This window comes from Gavia stellata, chromosome 8 (genome assembly GCF_030936135.1).
Source record: "Gavia stellata isolate bGavSte3 chromosome 8, bGavSte3.hap2, whole genome shotgun sequence".
Classification (NCBI taxonomy): Eukaryota; Metazoa; Chordata; class Aves; order Gaviiformes; family Gaviidae; genus Gavia; species Gavia stellata.
In genome coordinates this window covers 29,389,724-29,409,898 of record NC_082601.1, presented here as the reverse complement: position 1 = coordinate 29,409,898, position 20,175 = coordinate 29,389,724, and the positions used below count along the sequence as shown (strand labels likewise).

At 37.7% G+C, this 20,175-nt stretch overlaps 1 protein-coding gene across 1 annotated transcript in view; it reads right to left on the bottom strand.

Moving 5' to 3' along the window:
• Nucleotides 1-20,175, bottom strand: part of PARD3B (par-3 family cell polarity regulator beta) — a 427,904-nt gene that overhangs the window by 235,986 nt on the left and 171,743 nt on the right. Inside the window, exons 5-6 of the mRNA XM_059820147.1 lie at nucleotides 10,564-10,655; nucleotides 302-388 (exon numbers count right to left, since the gene is read on the bottom strand). Of these exons, the coding sequence (XP_059676130.1) occupies nucleotides 302-388; nucleotides 10,564-10,655 (179 nt within the window). The remainder of the gene's footprint in view (nucleotides 1-301; nucleotides 389-10,563; nucleotides 10,656-20,175) is intronic.

Sequence of the window (20,175 nt, the reverse complement as noted above, 5' to 3'; positions counted from 1 at the left end):
ACAACCAGCGCCCTAGCCCCCACACCTTTAGTATTACATTACTCTACAGAGGGTCTAGTTTACCATTCAGAGAATAAAAACAGAGGCAATTAAAAGGACATATATGAACAAAGGGGTTGGTATTGTCTTATATGTAACTTAGACTAGTAAATATCTTGGTAATGGAAGACAGCGTCATAGACTCAAGTACCAATTTTCTTTTAAGCATTTCTTTTCCTTATGGTTAAACAGTATTTTAAGAGAACCACAACTGAAATCCTTTCATTAATGTACTCCTTGAGCAATGCAGAAAATAGCTTACCTTCCACTCAAAGATGAAAAATAGGGCACTACATGTATTCCTAAGGGTCCACCTTCCCCAGAAATCTCCACTGTTTTTGTCATTTCACTAAAAAAGAGCACAGGGAAACACATCTCATATGCTTCTTCACAGAATTCTCTATGTTAAAAATAAATTCCTGATTGATAGATAACAGAAAGGATAGAAAAAAATATTAGAGTGTACTAATATATAAAAATATGATGAAATGTAAAATGGCTATCAAATTCTTTATTTTTTTACATTAGGAATTGTGTACTTTGAAAGGGAAAGACACCAAGTACTAGACATTTTCCTAAGTCAAGCCTTAAGTAAATTAACCAGAACACTAAAGAATGAGCTTTTAAGTCAGGAGAGACTTCATCATAAAAAAAGTTATTCTACGTGTTTTTAATTTATGCTTCACATGAGCTGCTTCAGTCAATTTCCCCATGTGGACACATCATAAACATGAAGATCACACATTAAGGACAACAAGCCAGTAAGCAAACTAGTCAAATCATATTTAAATATCTTTATTTCTGCCCTCAGTTGCATATAACCTCACTGACAAACAAAGAACAAAACAATCTAATCAAAAGTGCAACTCAGCTCATTTTATCTGGAAGTTTCCTTCCTCAAACACCATTATCAAAAACCTCCATGTTATCTCTGACAGATTTTTGCTGTTTCATGGCTATGTGCTGTTTCATTTCCTATTGAGTGTTTTACACTGCCAGCCTTACAGTGACCTTAACTCTATTCTGGGTGATCATAATTCAAAAAGGAAGGTACTTGAATTGTCTAGAACATCGAAGAAAGAGAAAAAAAAAGATAAATGAGAAATGAGTAAGGTCTGTGTTCTACCACATCACGTTCCTACTTTACATGCTAGTCTATATCTTTTGTAACAGCCCCTCCCCTTAAATCGTACTTAACACCATCACTCAGGATTAGTGGCCAGTGGACTTCTTCTAGGTATTTCCACTTACATAGAACACCCTAATGCATTCAAGCTATAAGAAGCTCTATGCTAGCACACCAATCCCACAGTGTTTACAGAACACATAAAACTGAACCAAATAGCCACTTCATATACTGCCACGAGTTAAAGACTCAGTCTAACTGATGCAAGTACAGGCTGCTGTTGAGAAAGACTTCAGACCTTTCTCCAAAAACCATGCAACAGATCTGGAGTGCCTGGCTGCAAGATGAGAAAGATGACCAAGCCCCCAGATGATTTTTTTTCCTAGTACAACAATTTCCTCTGCAATCAGCTGACTGATCTCACTGATCTCATCGTCTTATGATTGTTTGATCTGATGCAAGAAATGCACAGGTATAAGGGAGGAATCTGTGACCACCCTTGACGTGGCAACACACAGTTACACCAGATTAGATACAATAAAAACACATGGCACAGCTAAGCTCTCTCCCAAGGAGGACAATTACTGCAAACCATGTTAGACAAATTCTGGCATTGCTTCCTAATAATTCAGGAATTTTAATTTTTTTTTGTTATGAACCTTTATCCAGTTGCATAACGATTAATCAGAAGTAATTTGCCCTAGATACAATAATTCTTAGCTTGGTCAGGTAAATATGGAATAAGACCAGAAAATAAGTTACATCGGTTTTTTTCTGTTTTGGAGATTGAGGGGGTGGGAAGGGTTTGTTTGTTGGGAATTTTGGGGAGGGGTTTTTTTGTAAATTATTCTTCCAAAAAGGCTGACACTGGAATGGATTTATATTCCATAAAAATGAAATGGTCAGACTCTGAACAACAAACCACCACTGATCCTAACATAACAGATTTTCATGTTACTCTATTTATAACACAGACATGATAAACAGGCATTTCTATTTGCTGATTTTGTTTCCTGTATTCCCTTCTCTTCACGAATCAAACGGGGAAATCCTGACAAAATCTTCCTCTAAGTTTTTTTAGAAAACATTTTTTTTCTAGTGAAACTAGTCAGAAAAGCTAATCAGGGTGGTTACCAAAAACTCAAAAATGCATGCATAGGAAATTAAATCTTCTTTCAGTACCATCTTCTACTTCCTAGAATTCTCTTAACAGACAAAAATTAAAGGGCTACTTTTATTGTCTTTTGAACTTCTACAGAACCAAAACATATGAACAAATTAAGTAGCCAAATCCTATACAGCCAGAAAATAATTGGAAGTAATGAATGGTCTTTCATTTGTACATAAATAAGTTCCAGTTGTCCCCAGATAACCCTGTGTTGCTCAAGTACTCCAGGGAAGAGGTGTCTTCCTAAGCAGCTGTAAAATAGAGCAGGAATATTTTTGAGGGCTATCACAATAGACAGGTTAGCTGTCATATTAAATGAATGCACTTACAGTTAAAAGTAGGCTCAAAGCCAGAGAAAACATACAAGTTTATTTTCAAATCTAACATGAAATCTACACATCAAGAAAACCAGGCTTCTTTGTGAAAACAAATAGCCCACATGTATATTGTGTATTACTTTTAAAAGCATGGTGGTACATCCCAAAAGTTGCGGATGTACTACAGCACTATATATCCAGAATAAGAGCACACTCTACATACATATATAAAAAAGGTAGTTTAGAATTATATTTGTAATCAAAAATCTACAAGTCAGAATGACTTTTCATTCTCAAACAAAAATGATTCTTAAGTTACATCTGAGAAGAAAACTGCCCTTTCACAACAACTTTAATAGATTTTTGAGGACATATTATTCTTGTATTATACCTATGAAAGCCTGACAGTTAAAAAATTAAAAAGCGGGATATCTGGGATTTGGCTAATTTTTTTGTTTTGTTTTGTTTAGGAACCTCAAAGATCAGAGACTCAGAAAAATTTGACATCATTCACTCATGCTGTCCATCCACCAGCAGGTTTAATCTGCCCACAAGAACATCTGAATTCCAGCAGCGTACTATTCTACACTGGCTTACAGTTTACACTATACTCCAGAGAGTATTCAGAAATAGGGCATGGTTGAATGAGATCCTAAACAGGATGAGCTTTAAAAATACTAATTACTGAACTCCACAGGCACAAGGGAAACCAAGGTGCTGGGACTCTTCAGTTTGACAGTGTCAAGTTAAAAAACTGACAGAAGGGGGTGGGAAAATGCAGAAGTTGATAGTGGCGATATTGACAACAGAGAGGATAATTTACGGATTTTCTGCAATATTGAACACATTTTAAAAAGAAACAAACCCCCAAAATAGGAAAAAAATTAAATTCCAAAAGTTAGTAACCTACTAGTGGCCTACTCCTATTTTATATCTCCCCTATACATCTTAAATGCATTTTGCAGTAAAAGAAAAAACAAGCCTGGCCTATCAAGTCAGTCTAAAAGACCTGGAGTCCAGTTGCTGGCTGGGGATGAGAGGCTGGGAGCACTGGTGAGCGATGCACAGAGGGTACCTCAGTGTGCTACACCGCTAGTATCCCCTGTGTGTTCTTCAAGCAGCAGACAGAACTCCAACCTCAGAAAACACTGTCCTTGCCGAATTTGCAACCCCATTTCTATGGAATACGTACAGATACGTTCTTGGAGCAATCAAAATAAGCAAACTTTTAAAAAGCATTTATCTCAGTGAAATTTATCTGAACTGCAGGGTTCACCCCAACTAGAAACACGGCACTCAAGCTTCTTCAAATGCATGCTGGCATCTCCCTTTCCCTCACTGCACTAAAGGTGCCTCAGAGGTCTCAGTGAAGAGAGAACACCTGCCTAGCATGACCTGATTGTGGCATCCAAGGCCACATTCAACATTGTACTATTGATTTTTAACCTGAAGCAGCTGTCATCATTTACTATTTAAATTCTTCATTGCTTGATGTTTATTGATTTCTGCCAGATTCTTTACAGTCTATCACATTTGTCAGGAAGGCTCGCCATGCATATTATTAAAAATGTTGATGAGCACAGTTTAGCAAAGAGAGAGATAGAGAAGATGGACTGCTGTGCATGCTCACCACACACGCGTACATTTGTAACATGGAAAGCAAAATTTAAACGGAGTGCTGCACATTCAGCAGTGCATATTCAGTGGTGAATCAGTCTGATCTTCAGACTGGTTCTTCAGCAAGGGAACTGCCAATCTCAACCACTGAGCACACAGATGCTTAAAAGGGATCTCTCTCCAGAAATAAACATTTTGGAGTTTTGCAGCAGCAGCTGGTTCGCCAAGGCGCTTTGACCTTCCCAAATTACAAATGCTAGGAGTATCTTGGTAGGATTTCTCTTGGAGAATGCAGTAGATGCAGCCTAAAGCAGATTAATTGTAGTGCAACGTACTGAAGACAGTACCTTGGAAAAAGCTGCTTTCTGCATGGGTTACTGGGCAAAACTTGTCATCATGTGTATGTCGCAAGAATCTACTGCCTGAGTAAACACAGATCAAGTATTTATCATTCCAATGGCATATTCTTTTGCCCTTTTAGTCTTATTCAATGTTGAATTTAAGTCTTCAACCCAGGCACAACATGACGAAGCAAAAACCTTTGAATAGATAGATCACTGAATCCCTCATATGTTTTTTAAAAAAAGTAGAGATTAGTAAGCTGCTGTATCTGAAAAAAATCTCTTATGGCAGGATGTCAATGTTTCTCTTGCAAACAGAAAAGCACAGCTGATATTCTGAACATGCTTTGTGGCATTTTTATTGACCACAGCCAAGCAAAAGGCAAAGGAAAAGTCACTCAGGTGCAGAGAGCTCACAGATGAAGTTATTGAGCTGCATTTCCTTACTTGTTCTTCACTTGTGCCTCCAGCTGCACCAGCCAATGCTACCGTTCCAGGGGAGGAGAGCATCCATGAACAAGGGGTGCTGACATTTGGTAGAGAACACAGGCCTACAGGTGATGTCAAGTTACTAAAGGGAATTTTAAAAGAGGAAGCATGCCCAGATTTATCCAAATAAAGAGGGCGATGACTCTGTCAATGTACCTCTTTCGCATATTAAAACAGTGCAGTTGCTGATGGTAAAGTATTTGTACTCATTCTTCCAGAGTAGCCAGCTCAACTAAAGCTGTCGGATAGCACATTTCCCACCCACCTCCTATCCCTTTTCCAGATTTTTCCTTCCCTCTTGAAATAGATGCTCAAAGCTCTGATGAAAATCTCTTGAAAGCCCTGAAGAAGAAACTGGAGCTCAAGGTTTTAAATAGTGTGAATACACACAAAAAATGAAAATCTGAGCAATATCTAAATAGGCATGGAGAGCACCGTACAAGGAGAGGAGAAAGCAACTGAACACGCAGAGTCAAGAAAGAGCTTTCCAGACACAGTTAAGGAAATTGCTTACTCCCTTCTAGAAGAGACAGACACATTTCAACTGCTCCATTCTACACAAAACTAAACAAACTATCCACGAAGTTTAAATATTTACTATGAAGTAATGTCAGAATCTTCCAGTTTCAGGTTTGAAGAGGTAACCAATCACCCTCTCTTAACTAAAATGTGTTAATCTATTAAAGATGCCACTGTAATCCAGATTTTTTGCCCACTAAAATTAGTTCTCATGAGATTAACTGTCTAAAGGTTTAGAGAGAAACCAGACAACCTGCAGGCACCAGGGTTTTATGTATTTTTTTTTTCTTTAAATCAAGTTGTTCCACTTCTGTGTTGTTAGACTAATGAAAGACACAGAAGGTTAAAAAAAGTACAATACAGAGAAGGAAGAAATGCTGCAGTTATGCTTTAATTATGTATCTACAGTGTTTAAATCAAGGAACCGACCCTGACCTCTGCTAGAAAGAAGTGGGAAGACAGCAAAACTGAACATAATGAAAACACGTAATGAACTATCTATGCATATATTACCCTTTGAGTTCCAACTAATCCACTGATATTAAGCTAAACATCCACTTCCAAGTAGATTCATGTTTACTGTTCCTTAACACAGACATTTTTACTACGGAAAGAGAAGGAGGGTTTTCAAAACCAGTATTACTATGTATAGTGTGCTAAGGGATTCAACGCTAAAGGCTGTGACAAACCTCTACCTGACTTCTGTAGAGTATGAAGACCCTGCTGTTACTTTAAAAATCTTTCAGTCCTAGTTCAGACCATGAAGGGAAGCAAGGAAAAATACTGAATTTTATACACTGATGGCATTAGCTTGGCCTCTCTTATTCTGAACATCATCTTTACTAGCAAATCCAAAATAAAAAAATCCACCTTCAGAAGTTACAAGAGGATTGCATTAGTCCTGTCTTTATTTATTCCATTAAAAAAACGTGCCAATGACCCAATGTTTCAAGTCTCCCTTCCAGCAAAGTTCAACTCTCAAAGGTCATATTAAAATTTTCAGACTCCTAAGGGATACAGTCCTGAAAATTTTCCCAGTACTTTTACAGTGAAATGTTTTAAGAGAATCCAGGCAAAGAAACTTTGTTCCTATTAGCTTCTTAATAGAGGAGCTAAAAATCCTCCACAGCTGCCACTCATTTCATTTACCCAACATGCAACTAATTTTACCTGCTTAAATCAGTGAACTGATTTTCTTCAAATGGAACAGTTTTCCTACTTGAGTGAGAAATATAAAACAAGCCAAGTCTGAAGCCTTTAACTTCTACTGACTAGGCTTCACAATCATAAAATATTAGTCATGGTAATTTTCTTTTCTGCTTCCCTCTGAAATACCCATTATTGGCTGCAGTTAGAGAAGGGACACTGACCTCGGACAGGTTGGTGCTCTAATGAGAAGGCTCAGATAATTTCCTTAGGTGGCTAGCTGCTATTTTGCTTAGGTGCTATAAGTCATAATGATTACCAAACTCAGTGACAGGAAGGAATATTTTCTAGTGAGAGCAGCAGGGACAACAGTGGTTTTCTTTTTTATTCCATAGCATGGAATAGCTCACAATTAGGCTGAAATACTAGCTTCTTTAACATCACTTAACTTAACATGGCTTATTTAAACAAAGGCTTAAGGTATCATGACTTGGTGGTCCTTCATGGCCCTAACATCTCTGAAACATAACAAGAAAGATACCTGCACAAATGACAATTATAAATAAAACCTTCTTTCAGAAAGAACAGTGTAAAAGGAGTCAAATGCTATATTAAGATGCTAATTTTATTACTTGTGGAAAAAATAGGTTTATTATTTAATACTATTTTATTAATAAAAACCTTCTTTACTTACATTCAACCAAATTAAGATACCAGTAAGGCAGGTAGATAGTCTACAGTGACTCATTATTTTCTTTTATAAACCTGTTACTCCTAATGAAAAAACTTTTGAAAAAACAGTTTAAAAAAAACCCCTCTTCACTTTTAAGGAAAAAGCCATACAAGAATCAAAACCATCGCCTTAAAATTTAAATTCTTTGACTTTTGAAATTCCAGTGAATTTCACAGAAATACAAGTAACTTTGCTTTACAAAATAATGTGTTCTGAATCCCTCCTAAGTTCACTGTTTCAAGAAATTGGAATATATTACAAATACTTGAATATAATTCACAGTTTTGAGGAAAAAATCCTCATACCACCTATCTCAACGCTTGCAGGCAAAACAATGTTTTTAAAAATCTGCTCAAGACACAGGAAGCACAAGGCAAGGTATATTTTGCTACAATTATTTTACTGGGACTCTGCATTTAAAGATACATTGTTCCTTTCTCTTTATTTTGGTGCTTTGGGGATTTTTTTGGCCAATGTTTCTCCTTAATTAATCAATCTCAATCCAGATTAAGACAACTCATTTAATGTCCAAAAAAAAAGTACAACCAATGCAGAAAGGTTCTTGGGAATACCTTGTTCTGGCCAGCTTTCCCTCTGCTCCCTGTCTGTTCAACGCTCTGATGCTCAGGCATCAGCTGACTGAGCTCCAATCTATATTCTTTATCACTTTTCCTTCCATACTCCTCTGCCAAGACAGTTTGTAGAATTCAACAAAAATCCTGAGATCTACAGAAATCTTGGCTTATTATTGACTGTTCTGCGACATTGCCATTTCAGAAAACTGAATACCTCTGAGAAGTATTGCAGTGGTCTTTCTCATTGTCAGCGTTTCCAATGGCCACCAAAATCAGGTTATGAAGATTAAAAGCAAATGAATATCACAACCACCTTCTGAAGAATCCCAAATGCAAGCAATGACTTGTTTAACTCGATAAACAATAATATGCTCTCAGAAAATTCCTAAAGAGGACTTAGATGATCTAACACAGCCTAGTAAAGCATAAGGACAACAGTAAATATGAGCATAGCATGCACAGAGCTTGATTAATCCCCATTACAAATTAACGGATCAAGAGACAAATGAGTGCATATATTTGGTGATGCATAATAATTACCACAAGTGAAACACGCTGTAGAAGTCTTCAGCAACATTTCATAAAGAGAAAATAAGCATTAGCAACTAAACTGACTAAGTTCTATACCTGCATGATGAACACTAATCAGCTAGTGTGTAACTTAGAGGCACGGCAGGTGCAGAGAAAGCTGGAAGAGCACTCCAGTTCCTTTTCATGATGAGACCATTCTAAAAATATGTATCAGTACCAGCAAGTGAGAGAAGAAACTACAAAATGGCATACAAAGTAGGTGACAAGGAAGCCTCCAAGAGGCAGGAAAAATGCAGACAGACAGATGAGTTGAAAAGCACAACCTTTATCTCCTATAAAAGAAATGAAATGATGACTCACAGAACAAGAAAAACTAAGAAATTAACTCTCTTGCATGGAAAAGACTAATTTTTGACATGCTCTAAAAGGAAAGGTGATCCTTCTACTAAAATACTGGCATGGTTCAGAAGACCACCAAGGTTAGAGTCCCTGCTTTTGCCAACTTCCCCACAGGCTTTGGGTATATAACTTCATGCCTCTTTCCCCACATAGGTAAAATGGGAATGTTAACACTTGGTTTTTTCTCAGGTGTTTGTGAGGATAAATGCTCTAAGATTAAGGCATGCAGATATAATTTTTATTTCATGGTTTGTATTTTATACTGTTTTGACAAACAACTATAAACTGCAAAATGATAGCAAATAATCATTTGCTATCGTCAAAATTGAAACAAATTAATTTTTGACATTTTAGCTGTCACACAGAAGTTTGCCGTGTAACACTTCTTAATTTCATTATACAGTGTGCTATGATACCACTGCAGTTCTGCAACAAACACAACATACTGGACAAAGGACTGAATTCCTTTGCCTACTCAAAAAGGTGACTTCAGCACAACCTAATCACCAGTCAAAACTGAAATTTAAGCTTATGGTGGGACAGGAGAATAGCAGTATGGAAACATTTTGGTCTAAATTTGCCAGGTCAAATTCTCTATTACCACCACCGAGGATCTGACTGACCTACTTTGTGACACTGTATTGCAGCCTGACTTGTTAATTTTGGTGTAACAAATGTAACCTGCAAAATTATTTTTTTTCATTTCATTTCAGCCGCTTAGAATTTTTCCTGTGATTTCAGGAACAATAAACCCTGAAGCTCATTATTAAACCTCTTGAGAACACCTAGTTTCCTCTTGTTTCAGCTATGCAGCTCTCAAACTTTACTGTCTTGGCTTCCAATGCAGATTATATATTTAGGTAAATTTCACTCAAAATTTAGACTGGTCAAAATAAAAGTTACTTCCCAAACTATCAATGTGACCACTACCACTTTCAGTTCGAACAGCACTGGTCACCTCTGGTTTGTTATAAAAGAAGAGAGGAAAAGGATGCATTCTATCTGACTACTCTAGTGACTCAATGCACAGGGTAATACTGCAAATATTGGCTATAATATTCACAGTGTATAAACATAGATATAAAAATCTACTACAGGATATAGCGAAGTAATAACCTTATCACTCAAAAACAGAGGTGACATTTTAATTGAAAAAGATCATTTTAGGATTATATGGTTCAGGTGACTGGTTGGTTATTGAGATATAATACACTACTAAAGAACATCCTCTACCTTAAGACATTAAATACTTGCAGGACTGAGTAGAAAGCAAAACCACTGAGTATACAATAGTAGCATATTTCTCCCTTAGCTTTATACTACAAACCCCACAATAAAATCATTCATATTCATCAACGAGGGTAAAAGACTGTCATGCACAAATACGTGCTTCAGTATGTGAATTGAGTGCATTTTTAGGATGGGAAAGGGCCGAGAAGGAAGAGACCGTGATGATGATAAGCACAATGCAGATTCACAGGTGCAGCTGGAATCAGAAGTCAGTCTTGTCTTGCATGTTGACAAACCACACTTGAGCCAGCACAGAACAGAAGATGTTCCTACCTGACAGGGAGCCGGGCCCTCTGAGCCAACACAAGTTCTGTGGGTCCGGTGAGGTTCATCTCCGCATCCTGAATGGATACCTGGGAAGCACCCTGTTGAGAGATTTCAAAGCACATTTTGAAACTACGTACATATTTATGCATACAGAACAATGGCTGTATTTATATTTTTGAGTGAATGTTTGGAAGAGAAAACAAATCATAAGTAACATCATCTCACTGACAGTGAGGACTGAAAGACCCATTCTGTAGGCAGTGTACACGACACAGCATTCTGAGAAACAGGAGGGTATCTAAAGTCCTGCTCCTCACAGCAGAGTCCCACTGTGCTTCCACCGGAGAAGCTTGTGGTACTGCTCCCTTGCTGCCTACCTAACCTGAATGCCACTCTTTCCCATCCTGAGCCACCTCCTTTCTCACAATGGATTCCACAGACCTTGGATAAACGCAACAGCTTTTTTTCTGCTCTTTCTATCCCTTAGTAGCATTTACCTGGTAAAGACATTTTCACAGTAACTTCACAGCAAAAGAAATTACGTAACCATTTGGCCAGACACAAAGATACAGTGCACACAGGGACTTGACATTAATGCTAAAGCTCCTGAAAACTATTATTTAACTTACTTTTTGTGATCCTTAGACTCTTAATGTTTCCATTTTTTCCATACTGGGAGAGGGAAAAAGGTACCAATGAGATAAGACCACTGTCAGCAGGTGATGTATTAGCTTTAATGTACTGTACTTCATTGCAACCCTTATGGCAATAATGTAAACAGAGCAAAATCTGTAACAAAGACCTTCTTTGGAGAGGTCACTTCTGCCAACTCTGCAACAGGAATATAGCTGGAAGACATAAATCTTCAGCTGTCAACACACTAAGAGAATTCAATTCAGAGCTTGATCTTAACTAGATAAAGCCTAAAGTTAATAATTTTTTCGTTGTTGTTGCAGTGGCACAGTTTTCCAGTGTATATACTTGCCATAACAAGTTGTCTCAAGGCAAAAGGTAGCAATGTTATAAATTAATTCCAAAGAACAAAACCAACTAGGTAGGTAATTTAATTTTCAATAAGAGCTCTACACTGTATATTAAAACTTCCAATTTCTCTCAAAAGATGGTTCTATTGAGAAAGATGGCTTTAAAGGTTTGGTGTTTTCAGTCCCTCAAAGATTTGTAGGACTTATTTTCAGTTTATAAGTATCAAGAGAGTTGGGGGCAAGAGTGGGTTGCTTTGCATTTTAAAAAAGAACCATGACCAGCCGTGCAAGCAAACCTTTGGAATATAAATCAAGCTGGATGTCCTCTTCGTTCACACACCGCTTTTGAACCTATAATATTGGTAGCAATTCTCTTTGTGTGTGAATCGGAGCACAAGCCAAGAGACTTGGCTTCCACTGCAAGACCAATATAGCTCACTGAAAGCAAACTTCTGTCACTAATGGAAGAACTATTTAAAAAAAACGTGTATTGAGTATGTGCCATCCCTTCCAATCACTTTTCACAGTGGAACCACATGTCAAGGAGCAATTCTTGTTATATGAATCATATTCCATACTAACCTCATAAATCAAGAGCTCAACCTCAAGCAGTGCGTTAGCAACAGAAATCTGACACGCAGCCTTCATACGTTGACTTCATCTTGAAAAAAGATAGTGCCGTGGTAGCAACAGATGCCAGGAGTAGACAAACCTCTTAACAATAATGCTCCCAAACAAAGCTAATCTCCTTTAGGTAACCACTAAAGACACTGGTGCTAAAAGGCTGGTCTTTTTGGAAGGCTGAAAACAGCCAAGCCATGAACAGATTTTGGGTTGTGAATTAACTAGACTCTCTTTTCTTCCAGACCCTGGCTGCAACACAGTGCTGCTCAGTGCATGATAGAGAACTTGCTATTCATGCCTCAGAACTGTTTTGCTATTTAAAGCATCCCTTGCAGTCTACACAAGTCTGCATAAGCTACGTTATTTCTCTATTTCTGGGCTTTTGGTTACTGTTGTTCTTGCTGTAGCGAGGTTACGTCCGTACTTGTCCTCCCTCTCCACCTCCCTGGGAAATGGTTTTCACAGTAATGACAAATACTGATGTTCAGAACACAATCTCATCTCATGTTTCTCTTGACTGATTCACAGGTTTTAAACCACAAGGAACCATTTTTTGATCAACAAGTCTAATCTCATACTGGGAATTAGATTTGTTTAGTGACACAGCAGAACATCGGTAAGGGCACAGTTACACTCCAAGATAAGTAAGAGGTTCTTACAAAAAGATGGCAACCAACAGCTTGCTTTTCTGCTAAAGACCAGACCAGCAAAAAGTGTCTTGAAGCTGGATAACAGGATTGTTACAGATATTGGGGGTGTCAGACCTTCAGCAGAGGTCTTCAAGAACAGATTTAAAAACATGTCACATGTTTCAAGACATGTTCATTCCTGTTCCAGAAAATAATGATCCAGCCTTTTGAGGTGCCTGACAGTCCCACATTTCCACATATTCATAATTTCACAAGATAAAACTTCTTTGAGGAATTAGAGGATGAAGTTTGGAGTTCGTAACTGCAATTCAGCTTGCTTTTGCTTTTTTTTTTTTAATTTAAGGGTAAAGGCTCCTAAAGAAAAGTTACCCTCTCCTGAGCTGGACAGAAGTGTACCGAGGGACTTCAGAAATGCCACAGGGGGAAGTTCAGTGTCACAGCCCCCATCCTGCACACCACCACCTGTTCTGATTTGAAGGCATATAGTGCTCTCACATATCACAGATTATCACACACTCAAGTCAGTAAGCACAAAGTCAGATATATTTAAAGTCTTAACTGATCAAGGAAACATGAACCATAACACTGAAATTATAATTGAGCTCTCCGAGAATGACATTAGAGCTCCAGTAACATAACAATCACTACAAATGGACAAATTCCTTTCATACTTCAGCATTTCATTAGAAGCACAGCAAATTTAAACAGATCATCTCCTGCCCAACTAGCAGAATAATAGCAAACCAACAATGCACAAGACTATTAAAAGACAATGATCCAATGCACACAAAAATTCTCAATCTCTTCTTCATATTCTAAAGACTGATTGTCAGTTTTTCAACAGTAGCAGAATTAATGACACTGACTCCCAAAACTTGACTCAAATTCAGCTGACAGTGTAATAGATTTACAGTGACAGTACTGCAGTTTTCACTTAGGAAACAGGAATAAAATGCAAAATGGGTGTGGTAAAAACAAAAGCCAAGAAAGCATACACATCTAAGAACAGTGGAAGATTTTTATTTTATTTACATAGGGATAGTTTGAATTAGGCAATTTTTCTTAGTGCTGCAAAAAGCGTGTTCTTCAAATTAGGACTGAAGCAGAAGAGAGGGGTCCTATTAAATAATAGCCCTCTGCAAACAACTGTAACCCAAATGCTTGAGTGTCTTGTATTCATTATGTGACACTCTCAAATTAGGTAAATGTGTATGTGTAACAGTAGAAAGAGTGACAGAGTACATACCAGTAACATTTTCTACTCCGTGAACATGCACAGTCTTCTCAATTCAACAGTCAGCATGGACATATATTAGCCCCAACAACAAATATGCTGGAATCAGTCACGGGTCTTATTGAGGTTAGGAAGTATAAGAAATTCTCTGTTATTTCTTTAATTTTTTTAAAATGCTCGTTTCCTAAAAAACACAAGAAGTCTGGGGAACAAAGCAATAGTGGCACTTTCGGACAAAGGTGTCAAAGTATCGGTTTCTGACTAGAAAAAGAGAGAGGGAGAGACAGAATTGACTGAAAACGGTCAAAACAAATGTTTTTATTTCAAACAAAGGGTGCAGCCCTGGACAGCTAACAGAGCAGATGGCTGCCCTGACAGCCAGGCTACCGACCAGCCCCACTACTCTGTTTTCTCACTATCATTGCAACCCAGAAAACCTGGATTTTCACATCTTAAAAACTGCACCAGGTCTGTTTTCTAACTAAACTCTGGTTACAGTGTAGTTTTGCATTATATTTTAGCTAAAAAGAAATCTTTTGTTGAGGTTCTTTGGCAGCAAAATCTTGCACATTCACCCAAGAGTGGACTATACTACCTAGCCCAGTAAGACAGCTTTAAAAATATTCACAGGCCACCAGTGGCCATAAAAGGACCCTAAATCACCTCAGTTCTCCCTGACAGGCTCAGAATACTATTCTTAAGACAAGTAGTAAGTTTGCAGATAGTATAAAGTTGCAAATATATCACTTCTAGAAAAGATATGTAGCAAAAACCATCCTCTTCTACTTGGGAAAAACCCTCTTGTTAAACAATAACCAACATAAGACAAATCTCAGAACTAGGTAAATTTAGAGAATAGGAAGCCTACATAAACAACTGGAGAAAATCCTGAGTGCAGGGTATATTTAGAGTACAAAATGGTCATCAAACACTAACAATAAACTTGAAGGAAATAAATAAGATCTATTAATAAAGAAATACACATGGAATCTACTCAAATTAGGACTGAAGCAGTCTGGTATTCCCACAGGGAAGTATCTTTATCTGAAACTTTCTTTTCATGACTAAGTTAGAAGTGAAAATGTGTGTCTGAAGTTCCAGTTTACAGTATTGTATTCCCTGAGGGCATCAGCTTTTTAAAACAAAGGAAAGGCATCCAAACTCTAAAGCAGAAGGTCACGGAGCAGGGTGGCAGGCTGCAGAGCTCACTCTCCCTACTTGGCCAACAGTAAACCTTCTTCCAAGAAGGTTCAGTGGGAGTTCAGATCCTACAACATAACAAACAGTCAGATGCAAGGAAACCTGGGGGTGAAAGGGATGCTTAGTTTACAAATGCAGGAAATGTCTCATCTACTGCTCTCACAACAGACAATTTTAATTACCATATTTAAAAAATGAACATTTTTAGCAACACTTTCAGGATCACATGAGCATTTCTGACAGCCAGAATAAGCTTAAAGAGCTATAGCACTATTTTTAGCTTCAAAAATCAGCACTTTCATAAATACTCCCAAACCAATTAGTCCGTGCTACAAAGTAAAGGTGTTTACCTTCAGTTACAGCAACAAATGCAACAGCTGACATAGCACACAGAAGAAAATCCCCAAGACTATATAACTCAAGGAACACACATAAAGGCTCTTTTTCCTTCAGTAATAATATAACCAAGCACAGGTTAAAATATGATAACCCTATTTGAACCAAAGTTATACGTATCTTGATGTAATGCCCAACACTAGATAGAGTGCTGCTTTCAAGTTCTGGCCAATTGTACATGACTGTGCCTCTGAAAGGCTTCTCCACGGCACGCTTTCGTCTGTTAGGACATAACATAATTGTGTGTGTATGTGCACTTCTGAAACAGCTAAGAAACTTCATTTGACCACAATAACCAGTGCCCTTCATCAAGATACTCCTGCCACCCTCAGACTGTAAAAACAAGAATGCAGTGAACCACAAGTTTTAAAAATGTTTTAGACTTAAAATCAGTATCTAGATTCCCCCATTTGGCCTTAAATCCACAATGGGCCTAATTGAAGCTCTGGCCCTAAAACCGTACATTAAGAAAACAGTTATGTTATCTTTATTACTTACAAAGTACAGAGTCTCAAGGCCAGGGAACACTCTGACAAGTGAAATACGTAACAAGTTATGAGTTAGCAGAAACCTGTTCTCAAAACATGTTTGTGGAAGAAAAAAAATTTGTAACTGGGGAAAAGCATTAAAAACAGAGGCTCTGGATAGGTTAAACACTACACATTGTAAAATACCAACTTTCAGTGAGTTACACAAAACTCAGTCATTCAAATATTAGATACAAAACCAAAGTTGGTGTCAATATCTGTGTTTCATTGCTTAGCTATCCTTTCATTACCAAGCTAATACCAGACTATCTTCCTGCCCACACAGCTTTATGTAACACCCAGAACTACTTCCTAAAATATGTTTAAGAATGGTTTAGTATTGCAAAAACACGCATAAGAACACCTCAAAAAATTTTCCAGATTAATTTTTTTATTTTAACATATGACTTTCCTTTTTTCCTTATAACTAAGTGTAATGAAATATCAAACATCCTTTTAAAACCAACCAATAATAGAAAATTGAGTAACTTACTCAGTATGTTCTTAAACATTACAGAGCTTGTCTGAAAGAGATGATGTTGATCAACAGACATGCAAGCTGTCATACTTAAACAAGCATATTTATAACCACAACTAATTTATCTCAATTAAAAAACCCTAACCATCAAACATCCCCACAGTGTAACTACCATCAATATGTCAAGGATGGAAACCAATGCAAAGCAAGCTAATAAAATACTGCTAAATGGAAGGAAAAAATATTAGTGTTTGTTACTGCATATTTCTTACTTTTCCAGCGGTCTCCTTGATTTAAATCACTCTGCCTCCATAAAACGTGCTAAGTATTTTTAAACAGCTTACAATACTTCCATTTCACTTACTGATTAAACTACATCATCCTCTCAACTATTCAGAATGAAATTCATTTGAAATGGATAATTGATGCAATTGTGCAGAATCTACAAATGCAATTAATCACTTGCTAAAGATGATTTTTAGGCAGGCAACAAATATGAAAGTAATCATACAGCTTCTTTCAGTGTTGTCAATTGAAATGTATACTACTGGACTGGTAAAAGATATTTTTCAACATAAGAATAGCTGTACATCTTCTGATATTTTTAATAATATGCAAGCGGATTCATGTTTAATTAGCACAGCACAAAGAAAAGCCATAATATAGTAGGGCTTTTAGCAATTACATGACAGTTTCAGGAACCACACCAGCAACATTTTCCCCCCTCAACTACCAGTGGATTTCTTGAATATTGTAGCGAGCTGTGGTCTTGGCCCTTAAAAGGATATTATTAAACCAAGGGCATAAATAGACACTGTCCTGGGCATCAGTCTGGAGTAAGAAATCATTCCTCCAAATTGTTTGCTAACAACTCTGTGCTGAGGGTTATTATCACAACTGAACGCTACTGGTGGATTACATACACTGCGTTGTTCAATGCAAAAATCAAGCTGAAATCCCCTTCCCCAGCAGGTCAACTACTCTGGTCGACTTTGTACTGAAGCAGATTAGAAGCAACTGTATCACATGAGCAGTTCCACTGAAGTACTCGGTATCATTGTGAAAAGTGGGACAGGAACATCTTACACACAGACACATATATTAAAAATTATTGCTTCTGCCTTAGCTCAGTGGTCAACAACTTCTGTCAAAAGATTACGAGGGCAAATTCTCAACAGTAAACAGGCTGCACTCACACCGAGAAGCCGGGGGAAGAGTACCTCATGGAGTTAAGCAAGGGAGGCAACATCTACTCTCCTAGTTACCACTGGTCCAAAGTCAGTAAGCACACTGTGAAGCCCCTGCCTGCTACATGGGCAAGATACTGTTGGTATCAAACACAGCTCCCAGGGAGCACAGGAGTCAGCAGGAACCAAAACCTCAGTTCTTCAGGGACACAAGCTACACCAGCCAGTTTCTCACCTCATAACTCCCACTGAGCTCTCCTGGGTATGTTCAACCTCTACGTGTAAAACACACCTTGCCAATATTCTCCCGAACCCTTCCCGCTCTACCTACTCCCAATCTGTTTCCAGTCCCAACCATTCCAAAAATCTAGCTGAGGAGCATTTTCTGCATAAGAAAGAGAGCATTGCTGTTTCCAAAGTCCTACATAAACAGTAAGTTCTTTATTTTTAAGAGCAGAAAGGATTGACTTAGGCCTGGAGATCAAAACTGTTACATATAATTTTGGTCATGAAACTCTCCAAGAGCCCTCAGATGAAAAACTTGTCTAACACTAAGCAAAACAAACAAAAAAATCCACTAGTTGTAACAGTACTGGAGTTCCCACCTTTCTTGGCAGTTGTTTTGCCTAGACGAAGGGAAGGAAGAGGTGCAGCTTGAGTGCCTAAGTACTTCCCTTTGTGAAGGGCTCAGAGGAAAAGAAAAAGAGAAAAATTGCCTCAGTTAAAAAGTCTCCAAAAGTAGCTTTACTCACATAAAACTCTGGACTTAAGCCCAACATTTTAAGAATTTCCAGGGCGAGGTGTGAGCAATGTGTTTTCCAAAGCAGCAGAAACCACTTTTAAAAGCACTGATAGCATATTGATAAATATTTGGATTTAGCACCTCTACTGGCCAGTGACTAATTCTTGAAGTAAAAAGAAAGGGGGAGGAGGGGACGACAAAAAAAAAAAAAACCCACCTCAAAACCCACACACCAACACCAACCAAAAAACTACTGGAAACGTAAGTAATATGGTAAGTGTTCACAACTTTTAGGAGCTGTTAATATTGGAACAATTACTGAAAGGATGGACTAACTGGCCAGCCATATGACCACTGGCACCTTTAAAACAGAGGATACGTTTATTAGCCCTCTCCCCCATCATGCTGATTTTAATGGCCTACTTCGATCAGGTAGGTATTCAAACATACGTACGCTACTGAATGCTTCCTAGAGGAGTTTTCATGATGGAAGACACATTAGAATTCTATAGGGTGTACAGAATTTTAGAAGATGAACCTCTATTTTCTACAATTAGAAAACATCAGTGTCTGTCCAGTATCAGACAAAAATTAGTTTACCAATACCTGCAGAAAGAGTTGAAGTCAATGTATAGCTCTTTTCCTGATGAAAGCTATATTAACAGGAGAAAGTAGCAACAAGATTAGGTAGAGAAGGTTACTGACTTAAATAGCCCTCCATTGTTTCTGAGTGTGTCTACACGGTCTTTTGAAGACATACATGAGCTCTCTGCCTGCACCACAAGCCAACTAGACACTACAAAGCAGTATTAGGAGGTCAGTGTGCCTGAGCCAGTATTATTTGCATCTCAGCAAGATTATTAATTTGAGCTCATCCATGCTAAGAGCATTTAAAAAGATTGTGGCTGACCTGAAGCATGGAAACTCTTGTGCCTAGGTATTAACGGTCGCATAGATAAATCCTGAGATTCTGCTAGGATATTAAAACACTAAAAGGTAAATAAAATATTGTATTTAAGGGCTATTGCTAAATTTACTGTCCAGAAATCCATGGGTGGTCTTTTATTTACAGAGAACATTTACCAGTGCTATCAAAAATGCAAGGCAGTGAAGAAGCAAGTGTTTCTAAGCTAAAACTTGTGATTTCCTCTGTATCACCCACTTGGAGATAAAAATCTGTGTTCAAAGAAAGTGCACCACCTTTGGACATTTGAATTACTATAGAAATTATTTGTAAGCATTCCCATGGCAACAAAAAAGTGTACTATCATTAGCTCTACAAATGCACACTAATCCCTTCTCTCGGTTGGAAACTGCCATTGGGCAATTCATATTGCAAAAGTAGGGAAGAAATTCATACTTCTACAAGAAAATCCACCAAATCTTCTCAGACCAAGAGAACATCAGCATTATCTTCCCTAGCTTGACTCACTTTTTTAAGCCTCACAAGATCTTTTATTAGCAGAACTTTTTACAAGAGATTTGCAAACTACAAATGCTTATTTTGACTCCTTTATTTGTGCAAAGAGGAACTGATTGTATTCCGTTTAAAAAGTAAATGAAAAAAATCTCTGAAGCCACTATATATTACATCAGG